The 16974-nt window shown below is 37.5% G+C and overlaps 1 protein-coding gene across 2 annotated transcripts in view; it reads right to left on the reverse strand.

The window, feature by feature from the left end:
* Positions 1 to 615: 615 nt before the first annotated feature.
* The window catches only part of ZBTB46 (zinc finger and BTB domain containing 46), a 162049-nt gene continuing 145690 nt past the window's right edge, over positions 616 to 16974 (reverse strand). For both annotated transcript variants that reach the window (XM_051976777.1, XM_051976776.1), the window contains one exon: positions 616 to 3214. In XM_051976777.1, the coding sequence (XP_051832737.1) occupies positions 2825 to 3214 (390 nt within the window). In that variant the 3' untranslated portion in view covers positions 616 to 2824. The remainder of the gene's footprint in view (positions 3215 to 16974) is intronic.

Consider the following 16974-nt stretch of genomic DNA (forward strand, 5'->3'; position numbering starts at 1 on the left):
GGGTTTTCTTTCTTATCTTCTCTTTCTTTTTTAATTAATTAATTTTTTGCTTCCTTTGCCTAAAGAGCATAGAAGTGGCACAATTAGAACAGGTTTGTACTGTCCGTGGGGAAAAAAAAGACAAAAACCAATATAAAGCACTTCTAAGTTTAACACAAAGTAAAGCTCAGCACCCCCAAAAATCTTCATACAAAGTCAAGTTCACTCTAAGAGAAAGGGAACAAAAAGTCAGCCCAGGATCCAACTTTTATCCCTTAAAACACAATAGCTTAAGGTAGTAAATTTCTACACTGAAGTCAAGGTGGATGAAAAGTTGTGGAATGTCTTAGAAACTGAAGTGTTTTTAAAAATAGCTTTAATATAGAAAAAGCCACAATATAGCCATTTTTAAAAGTACTGTTTGCATTGGTCTGGATACAACAGATGTCCTCTAGAAGAACAGGGAAAAGGAAGCTGTACGAAGAGGATCCCAGACAAACGGTGCCGTGCAGAGCTGCCTTCTGCAGCTCGGGAGACCAAGAAGCAGAGAGCTTGGGCTGAATTGGAACTCTTAGACAGTGCACAGGATGAGTGATTGTGTTGTGCATTTAGGAAAAAAAAAAAACGAAAAGCAAAAAAGGTGCAATCTGTGGCTTCATTTGAAAACAAAACAAAACAAAAAACCAGCAACTGGCTTTTTAACAGACTAAATGCTAAACAGCTTTGTACATTTTTGTCAAAGAAAAACAACCACAAACATAACAGTTTGATGTGCCTACTACAAACATCATTCCTTGACTGTTTGAAAAACAACACCAACAACAAACAAACAAAACAAAAAAACAAACTGTGGTTACCCATTTTGGAAGGTTTAAGCAGCAAACTGCAGATAGGTTTGTCAATTCATCTTGTTAGCAGCAATAAAGAAAGCGATCCCAGACTTTGGCTCAGAGTAACAGGGACTATCAGTAGGAGTGGTTTAGAAGATTGGCCCATGTGATCCCCTTCCACCAAATTCAACTGATAGCAGCTCTAGCCTGAGTTGGGGAAACTCTTCAGCCCAATAACGCAGGCTTGCTATGGGTAGAGCCCCAGTGTCGCACAAAGCTTGCCTGAGGTCCAGAAGGAAGCACGCATAGGAAAACTGATGAACATTTCTTCAGAGGAACTAACAGTGGCTGTGGAATAACAGGGTTGCATGAATCTGAGGGGAGGAAGCCCAATGGCCCCTTTTCCAAGTATGGGTGGGATGGAGATAGCCACTTTGCCCTGCTCACTTGAAAAGAGATGCTTGGCTTGAAGCCATCAAAATCCCCAAGCACTATCAGAAGGAAAATCTTCCCTGTAGCCCAAGGAGGAGGCCTGTTTTAAATGATTGAAATCGAAAGCCCATCTGATGCTTTCACAAGCATTTTGCCTCTCCCATTATGGAAAATAGCACCTTAGAATCATTTGGCTTACCGGGTCACACCGGGATTGTGGTGGCAGGATTCAGGATGGCCCCACCCCTGCCGTTTATGCTGTATAAAAACAGTGAGGTCTTCAACTTGGAGTGTTGTTTTGTTTTCAGCACCAAAGCACAGAGGTGAGAGGTTCAGCAGAGCCTTTCTTCCTTGTACAACAGGACACTTATTTTCTGAAACTTGTCAGAGGAAGGCATTAGGCTGAGAAGGGAAGAGTGAGCTGACAGCTACATGGAATAAAATTGAGGAAAGTCTTCTCCATTAGACAGAGGGGACCTCCAGGGGCTGGAGTCAGGCTCTGCTGGGAAAGAGAGGTTTGGCAGGGACCAAAACCGGCCCCTGAGTAGGCTTATCTGGTTAATAAAGTACCAGGATCAATCTCCTTTGAAGCAAAGAGCTGGAATGGCGCAGGTTAGCAACAAAGGTCAAGAGAGACATCTTAGCCATTTTCCTTTTCTTTTTGAAATGTCTTCGATTGGTCAGAATTTGCATAAACCTATGAAAAGGAGGGCAGGAGGTAAAGAAGAGAATGGGAACCAGACTCATGTAAACCAATTGAGTGCTGGCTGATCTTACCCCAAGACCAGAAATGATTTTGTACCTCCTAGGAGAACACACTGTCTCTGGGATACAGAGCTGGGTACAATAAACAGAGGGGTTGGTAACCCCAAGTCCTGGAGAGCCAAAACCACCCCCACCCCCAGAAAACCAAACTTATATAGGTTATCACAGTGCTAGACAAGTTTCCCCACTCAAAAAAAAAAAAAAAAAAAAAGCAAAAATAACAACAACAAAACACCACTTACTAGAGATTTGCCTTGCAAAGTGATCACTGAAGGGTTGGGGAGGCCATCTGTACAGTATTGGTTGGTTTACATGGACTGATAAGCACACTCACTACTACTGGAATTTTTATTTATTACTTTGGATAGAAGCCGTCCCCTTATCCCTTGATGTTTGATTTAAGGTGGGGAAGGTTAAAAAACCAAAAAAAGCACATGCCTTTGAAAAAAATTCCCTCTTCCCACTTCTCACTCCATTCACAAAGCTCATCTCTTCAGAAATAGTCACTTGCATGCAATTGGATTTGCTTCCATATTGAGGCAAAGGCAGATTTAAGGGGTGAGAAAGAAGAGAAGGAACCCTAGGAAGTAATGGGAAAGAAGCTGGAAATGTAGGGAGAAGGGATAAAAAAATTTGCCACTCCAAGTGGCCTTTACTAATAGCTGAATTAAACAGTTAAAGAATTTACATTTGATCAAATAAAACAAAAACAAACAAAACTTACACATGGGAACAACAACAAGGCTTCTTTGCTTTTCCATATTCTCCTTCCTTCTTCCCTCCCTGCCCCCTACCCCTTGGCCCCCAAAGACCGTTCCCTACGAAATCCAGGTAAAATCCTTGTCATGCTCCCCAGAATTCTCATGTTCCTGGGAACAGTCAACATCTTCTTTGTCATCTTCTAAAATCACATCATCCTGGGAAATACCAACATCATCTTTCCACTTGATTTCATCATCATCACCTAACTCCTCATCCCCCTCCACTTTGATGTCATCGGGATCCTCCATATACTGACTTTCTCCAGGGTACATTTCATCTGGAGAACCTTCTCCTCCATTCTGATCCAAATGGCCAGGAATGCCCCGGCCTGAGCAATCGGTGCATACGCCATGGCGGCGGGAGCCATGCTTGATTCCCACACTCGCGGCAGACATAAATACTCGGTTACATACTTTGCACACGTATTTTTTGTCTTTACTGTGCACCTGGACAAAAAGAAAGGGATGCACAAGTCAATTCAGAAGGAGGAAAGTCCCCACATCGTTTTTTGAAGCAGGGTCTGTAATGAAAAATATAATAGCTCAGGAAGTAGTTTCTGATTATTTAATAATCCAGGGATCATTAAATAAAGGTTCAAAATTAATGAAAAATATATTCAATAAGTCATCTTAGGTGGCTCAGTAGATAGAGTGCTGGGCCTGGAGTTAGGAAGAATTGAGTTCCAATCCAGCCTCTGACACTTAACTGACTCAGTTTCCTCATCTATAAAATGATCTGGAGAAGGAAATGGCAAACCACTCCAGTATCTTTGCCAAAAAACATCCCAAACAGGATCATGAAGAATCAAACACAACTAAAACAACATATTCACATAAAATTATGGATTCTACATGTTCTAGCTCTATTTCTTCTATTGAAGCATAAAGTTTGGTTCATCTAACTTTCTGATCAATCTATCAACGTGTTTGTCAATTATACTAAAAACTAATTCAGATTGGCTCCAGAGTCAATTGTTAAATTTTCAGTGGAAGCATTTACAATTTGGAAATAAGCAGATAACCATATATCAAGGCTCAATTTAATATTTTGATGATTTGGTCCCTGAGTTCAATCATTGTGGAAAGATAAAAGTAGCATATTTTTAATTAAAAGAACCTGCACTTATCAAATTGTATCTTAAGCAGTAAATTCCCAAATAATTTCTTTATTATAGTAACAAAATACTATATCCAATACAAACTAGGCATGCCAAAACTTTTTCAAATTTATAATGTTTCTTTCAGACAATTTACTTTACTCTGAATCAACAATCCTTGATCCTCTAGGCCACTTACCAGATGATAAGGACAGAATCTTTGATACATTAATAAATTAATAAACATTTGTTAAGCATCTAGTACTTGACTGCTGTGGCAAGTACTAGAAATACAAATATATATACACACACACACACACACACACCAATAATTACTCTTAAGTAGATTTATCATAAGAAAGAACTTGTACAGATATAAGCACAGAGTAAACAAAATAAATCCATGGTAATTAAGTGCTGTGTAGATAAGGGGAGGTAGGGAGAGCACTAGTAGTTGGTACCAGGAAGAGTTTCCCACAGAACATGGTGTCGAAGCTGAGTCCTGATAGAATAAATGGATTCAATGAGGTAGAGTGCGGAGGGAGAGCATTTCAGGCATGGGACATAGATGGCAGGCCACTATGGCTAGACTACAGAGCATAGAAAGGGATGTGAGACAGAATGAGGCTGGAAGGAGAAGAGACCAGGTTTTGAAGAACTTTAAAAGTCCAACAATGAAGCTTCTGTTGTATTCAAGAGGCAATAGGGAGTGACAGAAGTTTATTTAGTAAGACAATTACTATACAGATTATACTATACTATACTATACTATACTATATAGACCTATACTTAAGGAAAATCATTGGACAGCCAGGTGGAGGGTGGATGGAGAGAGACTTGAAGCAGGGAGATGAATCAGGAGGCCACTAGTATAGAGACCAGACAAAAAGGGATGAACTGAAGGGGGGGTTGTGTGAGATAGGGGAGATGTTGGAGAGAAGTGTCAAGGATACTGTGGAGTACCAGAACCAGGAAGACCAGATGAAGAGCGGGAAGTCTGGAAGAGTGGGGCTTGTGGGAAAAGGAATGAATTCTGTTTTGGACGTGCCGAGTTTAAGATAAATCTGGAACATCCAGTTTGAAATATTTAATAGGCAACTGGTGATGCCGGAGTTAAGGGAATTGATTGGAGTTGGATATATTGATATCTGAGTGGTCCATCTAGAAACTATAATTAAATCCACTGGAGATATTGGTTTTGTCAAGAGAGAGAATGTAGAGAAAAGAAGGCCTACAAAAGAGCCATGGGGAACATCCAGTTACAGGGTGTAATATGGAAGATGAGTCAGCAAAGGTGACAGGAACTGTCACATAAGTAGACTGAAAACCAAAATTAAAAATCCATAGCTGAATGGATATCAAGATATTAAGATAGATAAAAGATAGATTAGAAATTGGTTGACTATTCAACTCAAAAGATAAACCATTAATAATTCCATGACAAGTAGGAAGTCTCTATTAGAGTGCCTCAAGGATGTACAGTGGAATGGAATAAGCATTAATAAAGTGCCTATTATGTTCTAGACACTGTGCTAAGCACCTTACAAATGTTACCTCATTTGACACTCACAATAACCCTGTAAGATAAGAGCTATTATTATCCCTATTTTTATAGCTGAGAAAACCGAGGTGGATAGAGGTTGTGACTTGCTGGGAAGGAGTATGAGCCTAGATTTGAATTCAGGTCTTTCTAATTCTAGGCCTGGTATTCTATTCACTACACCACCCAGCTGCCTCTGTTCTTAGCCTTGTACTATTTCATATTTTTATTATATATCTAAGACAAGATATAGATGGAATCTTTATTAAATTGTCAAATGACACGAAGCTAGAAGTGATGCTAACACATAACATATAAGATTATAGAATCACAAATTTTGAGCCAGATATTGACTGAGCATCTTAATTAAATTAATTTTTTTATTTTATTAAAAAATCTATCTTATCTACTTTAGATGAAGAAAATTAAGCCAAAAGGAGGAATATGACCACTATCACAGAGCTAGTAGGCAGGAAATGTAGAATTTCAAACAAGGTACTGTCCTTTGACTTTGAATCTAGCACATTTTCCACTATATCTATTTTCCTCCTTAATAATGTAAATTAGGATTCAAAAAGACCTTAGCAGGATAGAATTGGTAACAGAATAAAATGAGAGTTAGGAAGGATAAAAATGAAGTTCTTACACTTGGTTCAACAATCAATTCCAAAAGTTCAAGATTCAGGAAACAAGGTTAGTAGTTTGTCTGAAAAAGATTTGGAAATTTTATTGGACTTCAAGTCAACATGGAGGTTGTATGGCAGCCAAAAAACTAATGAAATCTTGGGTTGCTTGATGCATTGCTTCCAGGAATATTTTCCTTCCATATTTTGGCCTCATCAACCCACATATGGGGCATTCTCCTAAGTTTTAAATATGGCATTTTATCTCATTTTATTTTTGCTGAGGCAATTGGAGCTAAATGACTTGCCCAGGGTCACATAGCTAGTAAGTATTAAGGGTCTGAGATCACATTTGAACTCAGGTCCTCCTAACTTCAGGGCTGGGGCTTTATCCACAGCGCCACTTAGCTGCCCCCAAAATGGCATTTTATAAAGAACATCAATGAACTCATGAGCTATTAGAATAAGAGATTTAAGTCGATTCTACATGAGAATCAATTGAAGGATTTGGGATGTTTAACCTAAAAAAGAAGGCTTTGGGGGTTTGGAGGGAGCAAAGAGAGACTTAAAGTACTTGAAAAACTGTCATAAGAAAGAAGAAATAAACTTTTTTAATTTGTCTTCAGAAAGCAGTCCCAGAAACTATGGGGAGGATGTTGCAAAATGGCAAATTGAAGTTTGATATAAAGAAAAATTTCTTAACTAGAGATATCCAAAAAAAGAATGAACTATCTTGGGAGATAACAGGTTGTCTCCTCAAGCAGAATATGGATGACCACTTATCCAGTAGTTTGAATGGTAATTCTTTTTTAGTTATAGATTAAACCAGTTATAGTCATTGAGGTCCTGTCTAACTCTGAAATTCTGTGAATTTACTACACAGAAGGCATAAATCACTTCACCTCTTAAGTACATAAACCTTTGTTTCATCTAAATTTATCTGCATTATATATCTCCCCTAGCATAGAGCTTTGCTTCTAGTGATTATTTAATATTTTAATTTAATAAATAAAATTTGAATTAAAAGTCATTATAAGTGCCAAAATAGAATATTCATTAAAATTCAAAAATTAAAAAAGCAATTCATTAAAATGGGGTCCTACTTATATGAATAGTTACAAATCATAAGGGAGACTTACTTGGATTTGGCCATTTTTGCTCAAATACAATGGACAGCAAGAATTCCAGATCAAGAAGAGTCTATATTAAAAATAGTCCAATGTTTAAGGTACAATTAAACCCCAAAACTTGAATATGATTAGGGCAAAATCACTTGAAAATACAACATAGCATAGGATAGATGATTGGAGGGTACAGATACTAATGTCAAAAAGGCTGTTGTGCAATTAACTTCTTTTTTAACTTGGGGAAATCAACCTTGTATTGGAGAAAAGTACTAGCCACTGTTTCCCTACATGTGAGGTGAATGAAAGTAAAACTTTAGGCTGGTAAAAGAATTCTCTGCAAAACAGGTTTAGTACCACCTCAGATTCTGCTGCCTTAAGAATAAGGTGCTGGAGTGCAACAATACTATGGGATAAAGGAGAATTAAGCTTGTAAAATCTAGGATTTGTATTTTCTGCCATAATGAGAATAATTACTTAGAGTTTAATGTAGATATGAAAGAAACTTGCTGAAGTTATTTGGCAGAACCCATTCCTAAACAGTAATTTATAAAACATCTCTAATAATAGCCATTCAGTTTTTATGTAAAGATATTCAGTTAAGGGAATTGCCACCTGAGGCAGGCTATTCCATTTTAGGACAGTTCTAATCATTATACTTTTTTCTCTGATCACACCAAATTTTTCTATGACTTATTCTTAGGGCTCCTAATTTCTTGAGCTCCAGTCCTATCTCAGTAACTACTTATTAGCCAGTTCCAATAGAGCTATCCTTTAAGCAGCTCAAATTCAGCATTTTCAGAAATGAGTTCATTGTCTTTCCCCAAAATTCACCTTTTTCCTGATTTCCATGATTCTAACTTGAAGACTCCACAAATCTTGCACAAATGCAAACTTTGAGTCATCTTTAATTTTTTTTATTTTCCCTCACTGCTTATATCCAAATCAGTAGCCAAGTCTTGTCAATTCTACCTCTTTCTCTTGCCTGTCTCTTTTCCATTTATTTGGCCATCACCTAGGTTCAGGCCTATATCACCTTTAACTGGTGGTGTGGTAACAACTTCCTTCTTAATCTTCCTGACTTAATTCTCCTTTTTTAATACATTCTACATCTCTCATCCCTACTGGATAAGTGATCATCCATACTCTGCTTGCAGGGACAATCTGTTACCTCCCAAGACAGTTCATTCTACTTTTGGATATCTCTAGTTGTTAGGAAATGTTTCTTTTTATCAAACTTCAATTTGTCATTCTTCACACAATTTGGCAATTCATAATTCCAAATCACAGGCCTGACCATGTCATTCTCTGGGTCAAGAAGACCCAGAACCTCCCCAGAACATCTAGGATTAAAAATTAAATTAAATGTCAATTAAAGCCTTCATAATCTAGTTTTATCTTCTCTTCAGACTTAGTCTCTCTTCCTCTCCTTCCAGTATTCTGTTCTACATATATCATGCTCCAACTCATCTTTGCACAGGCTGTACCCATGTCTGGAATGCCTTCCCTCTTCATCTCCATATCTTCGAATTTCTAGCTCCATTCAAAGTTCAGCTCCTGCATGAGGTCTTAGCCATCACCCTAGCTATCAATACTCTTCCCCCATTCCAAATTACTTGGAATTTATTGTATATATTTTGTATTTAAGTGGTTATCTCTGGGCAAATTGTTTTATTTCAATAGAATGTAAGCTCTTTAAGAATGGAAATCATTTCATTTATATCCTTGTATCCCAGTACCTAACATAGTGCCTACCAATAATAGGCATTTAATTACTTTTGAATGAATGGCTCAGTTTACCCTCTGGCACCAAATTAACCATGGCTAAATTCTTTTTCACATGATAACCCTTCTAATAATTGATAATAACCATTATGTCCACTCCAGATCTTCTCTTCTCCGGGCTAGTCCCAGTTCATAGTAAGGCATTTTTTTTCATCCTTTCACTATCCTAGTGGCTTTTCTTTTGGATACTCACCAACACCTGATCAGGACATTGAATCCAAAGAGCCACACTCCACTCATTCTTGATAAATACTTTTAAGGAAATCTAAGTTCAGATTAGTTTTTTGACTGCCATGTTGTCTTGAATAAATTCAGGTTGAATTTGCATTCTATTAAAATTCCCAGGTCTTTTTCATAAGAATTATTATCAAGCATGCCTCCCTATTCATTCATTCAGGAACAAACATTTATCAACTACCTACTATGTATAAGTTGTTGGGAATGCAAAAATCACAAGATCATACATTTTGGAGCTTAAAAAAATCTTTTAAATCGCCTACTGTAACTCCTTTATGTTAAGGATTAAGAAGATTGGGCCCAGGGAGGCCAAAAGACTTTTCAGTCATGAAGGAAGTGCCCATAGCAGGATCTGGACTTGGGTCCCTGACTCTAAAGCCAGAAGTCTTTCCACTGCATCAAACAGAGCTTGTCCTTGGGAACATATTTTTAACTAGGGACTGCTGGGGCAAAGGACAAGGACACTGATAAGCACATATAATATTGATTGTAAAGGGATCAAAGGAGAGCTGCAAAGGGAATTTTGGAGTGAGAGGGCACTTGTGTTTGAGACAGAAATCAAGTAGAGTTTCTTAGAGAAGGTACCTGAGCTGAGTGCTGAAGGCAGAGACTGCACAAATGCAGAGAACTAGGAAGGAAAATGCTGAGCACACAGCCTGAATCAGGTGAGAGAGTGCATGGACAGAGAAGCTGGGGCAGGAGTGATGATGAGCTTCGGTAAAGAAATACATAAGGGGGAATGACACAGAAGCCTCACTAGGCTCACATTTGATGACTGGGATAGTTACACGAACAGACTCAGGCCCAAATAGAAATTCTTTTGCTGGGTATTTGGAATTCTTACTGCCCTGGATCCAATCTACCTCAGGAGCCTCATCTTTCCTCTTCCTGCACCCACAGGTGCACTTAAGTTGACCTTCTTGCTATGCCTCACACAAAATTCTATCTTCCTTTTTCTTTTATATTAACTATTCATCTCATGTCTAATCTATGATCCCTCCTCACCTCCACTTCTTAGTTTTAGAATTCCTAGTTTTATTCAAAACCCAACTTTCTATTTCAATTCTGGCAATAGTAGGGCAAGTGGTAGAAGTTGGGAATGGCAGGAATTGTTCTTGTGGAGCATGATCTGCTCTCTGGTGGGGCAGCTGCTCTCCAGGATCACTCAAAAGGCCCCTAACTTTTTCTTACTCTCCAAAGTGTTATTCAGCATGCTGAAAGCTTATGTGAAATTATAGAAGTGTCATGAGAGCCCTAGATTCATCCTCTGCACCTAACTCCACATTGAATTAAGGCCCTTCCATGGAAAAATGAGACCCATCATATCGTCTTCTGTCCAGTTAGGAGGATAAGAAAATTCAGATCATGACTCAAATACTGGTGAGCATAGCAGCCATATAAACCATCATTTTCTCTTTTAGTGCAAAAAAAAAAAAATACAATATGAGAGCTTTAGTTCATTTCCTTTACTTGTTAATTAAAAATGAATATAAATTATAAGATTATAAGAATAATTTAAATGTTGTCTTTAAAATGTTTGGTTCATAGCCTTGTGATGGAGAGAGCCATCTGCATCCAGAGAGAGGACTACGGGAACTGAATATGGATCACAACATAGTATTTTCACCTTTTTTGTTGTTGCTTGCTTGCTTTTTTTCTTTCTCATTTTTTCCCTTTTGATCTGATTTTTCTGGTACAGCATGATAAATGTGGGAATATGTTTAGAAAAATTATGTATGTTTAACCTATCTATATTGGATAACTTGCTTTCTAGGAAAGGGAGGAAAAGAGGGAGAAAAATTCGGAACACAAGTTTTTGCAAGGATGAATGATGAAAACTCTCTTTGCACATTTTTAAAAAAAAACTTTTTATTGACAGAACCCATGCCAGGGTAATTTTTTACAGCATTATCCCTTGCACTCACTTCTGTTCCGATTTTTCCCCTCCTTCCCTCTGATGCGGGAAAGCTTGCTTTCTAGATTCCCACCCTCTCCTAGTTAATAATGTAAATTGCCCTTTAACTCACAAATCCTAGTCCCTTTGAATTCCAATAGAAGATCTGACCTGTTCCCAGCCTCACCCGGATATGAGCCAACTTTGGGGCTACACCCGAAAGCCCCTCGAGCTAAGTCTCCTATTATAAAAAGTCCACGCTGGGAACCCCTCTTTGCAGAGATTCCAAACATGGCTACCATGTAAGGACCCTCTGTCCACTGGACCCTCTGTCCAGCGCCCTCTTTATCTCTACCTTCTCCTATACTTTAACTTTGCTTATCTAATAATAAACCTCTTTTATCAATCTAGCTCTCCAGGCCAATAAATGCTTTTATTGGGAACTCGCGCCGCTACTAGACCCCCTTGCGCCAAATCTGTACCCCAAACCTGCCACTAGACCTTAACCCTAATTTCATTTAGGTACCCCAAAACTAGACCTCAACACCTCTACCCCTACCCCCAGATGGCAAGCAGTCCTTTATATGTTAAATAGGTTACAGTATATCCTAGATACAATATATGTTGCACATTTTTTAAAAAATAAAAAGCTATTATTTTTAAAAAAGAAAAAAAGTTTGGTTCAAAATCAATTTATACATGAAATCCTTATCTCCTCAAACTAGAGTCCCCACCCAATTGCCTCCTATTTATTTTGTTTCCCCAATAAATATAAGCTCTGTGAAGCAGAGTATATTTTATTTTTGCCTCTGTATCCCTGGTGTTGAGCAGTGTCTAACATATAGCAGGCACTTAATAAATGCCTGATGATTGATTGACTGATTCTTCAAGTTACAAAACAGGACCAAGGACAGATCCCTGGGACACTACTAAAGAATGCTCTTCAGTCTGACATCAATTAACCACTATTTTGGGGAGCTTCTTGTTCAATGATGTTCAAATCCATCTAACTGCACAGTGATCTAGTCCATGTGATCCTGATGTGGGAAAGATTCCTTTCTAGATTCCCATCCTCTCCTAGTTAATAATGCAAATTGCCCTTTAACTCACAAATCCTGGTCCCTTTGAATTCCAATAGAAGTATCTGACCTGTCCCAGCCCCACCCGGATCTGAATCAACTATGAGACTACATCTAAAAGCCCCTTGAGCCAAGTCTCCTATTATAAAAAAGCCACGCTGGGAACTCCTCTTTGCAGAGATTCCAAACATGGTAGCCATGTGAGGACCCTCTGTCCACTGGACCTTTTGTCCAGTGCCTTCCTTATCTCTATCTTCACCTAATAATAAACCTCTTTTTTTTTATCAATCTAGCTCTCTGGGCCAATAAATGCTTTTATTGGGAACTCGCGCCGCTACTAGACCCCCTTGTGCCGAATCTGTACCCCAAACCTGCCACTAGAATTTAACCCTAATCTCATTTAGGTACTCCAAATCTAGACTCAACAATCCCATCTTGTCTATAAGGATAATTTCAGAAGCTTTGTCATGCTATTTATTACTTATGTGATCTTGGGCAAATTCTAACCTTTCAGCCTTAATTTTATCATCTATAAAAGAAAGGAATAGGGTCTAGGTGATTTCTAAGACCATTTCCTTCTAGGTCTTGCTAAAATCTATATATATCTTATCTGAAGCATTCCCTTTGATTTACAAGTCTAGTAACCCTGTCAAAAACAATTGAGAATATAAACAGATTCAGGAAAGAGAATGTGCTTAAAGTACTAGAATAAAGTAGTAACACAGTTGACACTAGAACCAAATTTTCTAAACTCCTGTCCATAATTCTTTTCACCATGCATGCTAATATTGTTAATATCCTTGTTAATGTCTATTGATTATGATCTTATCAATGTGGATATTACTACCAGTCATGTATATTAATAATTCCCGCCTTTTTCCTCATTGTATGCAATTCTTTTCATGTTGTCTCATAAATCACGTATAGAGGAATTATCAAACTAGATTTTTTTATGTTTTGTGGCTAGCAAGACATTTGAGTTGTCCACTTATTATCCCTCTCTCTTATCATATGCTCAGCCCATCTCCTTTTCCAAACACAAATTTCCTGGATGCTTTCTCTTACACCATTTCTTATATTGTTAAAAGGCATTGAAATGCAATTTCCTGCCTATCCCTTAAAACAGCACATTGTCTTTGCTGTTTACTCTTTTCTAATTAACACTTTCAGGAGATATTTATGGCCAAATATCCTAAGAGCACACCCACCTACCCTTCGCCTGAGTAAGCAAAATATCATGGTAGGTACTATACTTAATGACTTAAAGGGCATATTGTGAAGCAATTCTGTTTTTCACTATTCCCATTGTTCAGCAAAGAACCAGTATTTCATATGGAAACCAGCATTTGACTGGTAATGATGGTGACTTAAAATATCTGCAGAAATGTGTGCTCCTCACTGGCTACACAGCCAAAGTGTTCATCAATGATGATGTTTTGTAGTTAGACACCTTGGGCTTTGGCTTTGACGAATTCTAGCCTTTATTTTCAATGAATGAAAAAACACTTTAAACTTATTATATCCAAAATAGTTTTTTCCTTTCTCCCAAACTTTCTCCCCTTCCTACTTGTCTCATTTTTATCAGTGATATCAGCATTCTCTTAGTGACACAGGTTGGAAATTTGGGAATCAGAAGATTACAGACTCATGCCTCAGTGGCATCTCAAAATAATCTGGTTAACTCAAAGCTGAAGCAGAAATCTAGCCTCTACTCAAAGAACTCCAGTGATGAAGAATTGTAGACAGAGTGTTAGCATATAAAGAGCAATGGAAAAAAGTGAAGAGATCTGCGTTCATGTTCTGTCATTTGTTAATAATTCCGTTGGGCTGGCCACATTGTTTGAATGCCAAATGTACATTTGTCAAAAAAATTTTATGGAGAACTCACACAGGGCAAGCACTCACAAGGCAGTCAAAAAAATCAATACAAGAACACTCAAGGTCTCTCTTAAGAACTTTAGAATCCACTGTATGACATGGGAGACACTAGCAAGCACTCCCCAGCATGGCATATCCTTATCAGATAAGGTGCTGTGTTCTATGAGCAAAGCAGAATTGAATCAGCCCCAAAGAAATGTGAGTTGTACAAAATTAGAGAAGCCCCCAAATATTCATAGGGACTATTTGTGTTGGACTTGTGGCACTCCAAGATCACTCCGAGCAGCCATTTTGCTCCTCTATAAGAATAAAGGACAACCATCACAACAAGCTGTAACTGTGTAGGCTGGCTTTCTCAGTCTGACCCACAACAGACCCCAAGCCAAGCCCGACTTGGTCTCTGTTTGGGCCTGGATTGGTTCAGAGTGAAGGTAGATAGCAATTGTTTCTGTTTTGGCCAGAAACCCTGAGTATCTTCACTTCCCAGATTTTGTGACTGTATGACCACTTATCAGGTGTGGGGGAGATTCCTTTGTGAAGAAGTTAGACTAGTGGCCTTTTCTATTTTGAAATTCTATAATTTGGTGATTCTGTTTCAAGGCTCTTATTATTTTGGGCAAATGACAATCTCACTGAGCATTTATCTGTAAGAAGGAACAAAAGTTAAAATGGTGTGGTGGACAGAGAGCTGGTCTTGGAATCTAGATTCTGTCTCTGATGTTGTGGAATATTGGGTAAGCCCCTTCTAAATGACTTAGGTAATTCCCTAGAATAGAGATAGATGGATTGTGACTTGTGCTGGAGAAGGCAGTGCTCACGTCGAAAGTTTCTCATACTGAAATATGTGAAAAATCACAGAACTTTCACATATTTGAACAAGATGGAAATAATAATAATGATGCTCATAGAAGCTATCTTACTCAGTTGTTATGAAGAAGAGAAGTTTACAAATCTCAAAGTATTCTAGAAACATGAGCTATTATTATTATTAAAATTATTTATTATATACATGATATACATGAGTCAATCTGTATATCAACAGGTTATCTTTGATTTATGCAGTCCCACCTGTTGACCAATCATAGAGAGGTCTGTATTCAAAAGTCAAGCAAGGGGAGCAGGAAGGACAAAACTAAGAGATGGAACCGATCTCTACTTTAGTTTGATGAGTGCTTAGGAGGAAGAATTTGTTGTTGTTTTCTGTTTCTTTACTTTCCTCACTCACATGTGGTTTAGAAGTTTTGATACAAGGGCCAAGTCTAATGCAAGAAGGCTCTCCTCTTGGCAGACTGCTGTTATTTCAGTCAGAAGACAACATATGTGTACACATACACACACACACACACACACACACACTCTTTTTAGAAAAGTAATGTATTGAGCACACTTATACAATCATTTAAAGAGTATAGGATATGAAAGAAACACTTCAATTCATTTTAGTTGCCTGATTTAAATGAAAAGACTATGGAAAACAAATACTTTCATATTCTTTCTGACTCATACACATATTTTCCCTGGAACCAAAGTCTTTCCTCTCACTTATAATTTAATAGGGGTCTAGTCACAATATGTAGGATGTGATGAGGTACAGGAAATATCTTAGGTCTGCCATGTACAGGCTGGTTTTAGTTTTTCCCCTTTAAAAAATATTAAAACTGTCCTTGAAGTTTAATTGGTTCAGATTACTAAGGCTTGGGTTGTTGATATGGTTTCCTTATCACTTGTGTAAAAAAACAACAACCCAAAAAACCCTCTAACTGCCCCCAATGATTAATTTGGGGACTATGATGACAATATAGAAGAAGGGAAACTGGCTAAATAAATCTCCTTTTGTTAACTGTTACAACTTCTGTGAGTGTTTCACTTTGTTCTAATACTGATCAGCCTGATCAGTCTGTAATGCCGGGTATCCAAATATATTTTCTAGGATTGGCTTAATTGACATGGACCATTTGAGATCTGGTTTTTCTTCTTCACATGGTTTCTAGTGTATCTCTTTTGCTCTTTCTTCTGTTTCTCCATTGTGCTTTATTATAGCATAACTCTTCAAGGATAGGAGACAGGATGGACTTTTACCTTAGATGTCCAAATGTTTATTGCAAACTAATTTTCAAATTATTAATATAATACCAGATAAGAACATTAATTTTAAATGTAAAGCTAACAGGAGAAATTTTAAAGATTTCTTTCAACAGTGCTATGGTTTGCAAGAAAAAAATTTTTAAATATACATACTCATACACTCACATACATACATATATGCACATACATGGCTTAGATGCATATATATGTATACATAGATACGTAAATATGTTATATGGCTACATTATGAATATATGATATGCACAATATGTGGCTATATTCATATATCTACATATATACACACATGTGTGCATGTAAATCCATGATCCCATTTGAACATTACACTAGCCCCTGTGAGGTAGGGACTGTAATATTTGTTATTCTCAATTGACTAAATTAGTTGGGAGTACTTATATAACTTATCCATAGTCACACAGATAATATCAAATGGGATAGATCTCCCTGATTCAAAGTCTTATATTTTATCCACTTTATCAGGATAAACAATTTATCAAAGCCAAAAGATACAATTTAATTAAGCTGCTACTTGTTTCATATGTGATTTTTGTTTTCTCTAAATCACTAAATTTCTTCAAAGCTCAAAATAGAACTTTTATTTTTTTAAATGCATAGTTCAAGTGACATGGCACTTATAAACTTTAGGCTTGGGTTATTTCCAAAATGTAATTATTTTTGTTTTTTTACAACACAAGAAACTTGGAAGATAAATTTTTAAGAAATTGTGCTTTTAGGCACAAACCTTAGGGAAAAGTTATATTCAGAATGGGGACAGTGTTGGGGACCAGCTGGCAAAATAAGGTGTGTCTGCAAAGAGACTAACCAAACCAAGAAAGGGCATTTGAAG

The sequence above is a fragment of the Antechinus flavipes genome, chromosome 2, assembly GCF_016432865.1.
Source record: "Antechinus flavipes isolate AdamAnt ecotype Samford, QLD, Australia chromosome 2, AdamAnt_v2, whole genome shotgun sequence".
NCBI lineage: Eukaryota > Metazoa > Chordata > Mammalia > Dasyuromorphia > Dasyuridae > Antechinus > Antechinus flavipes.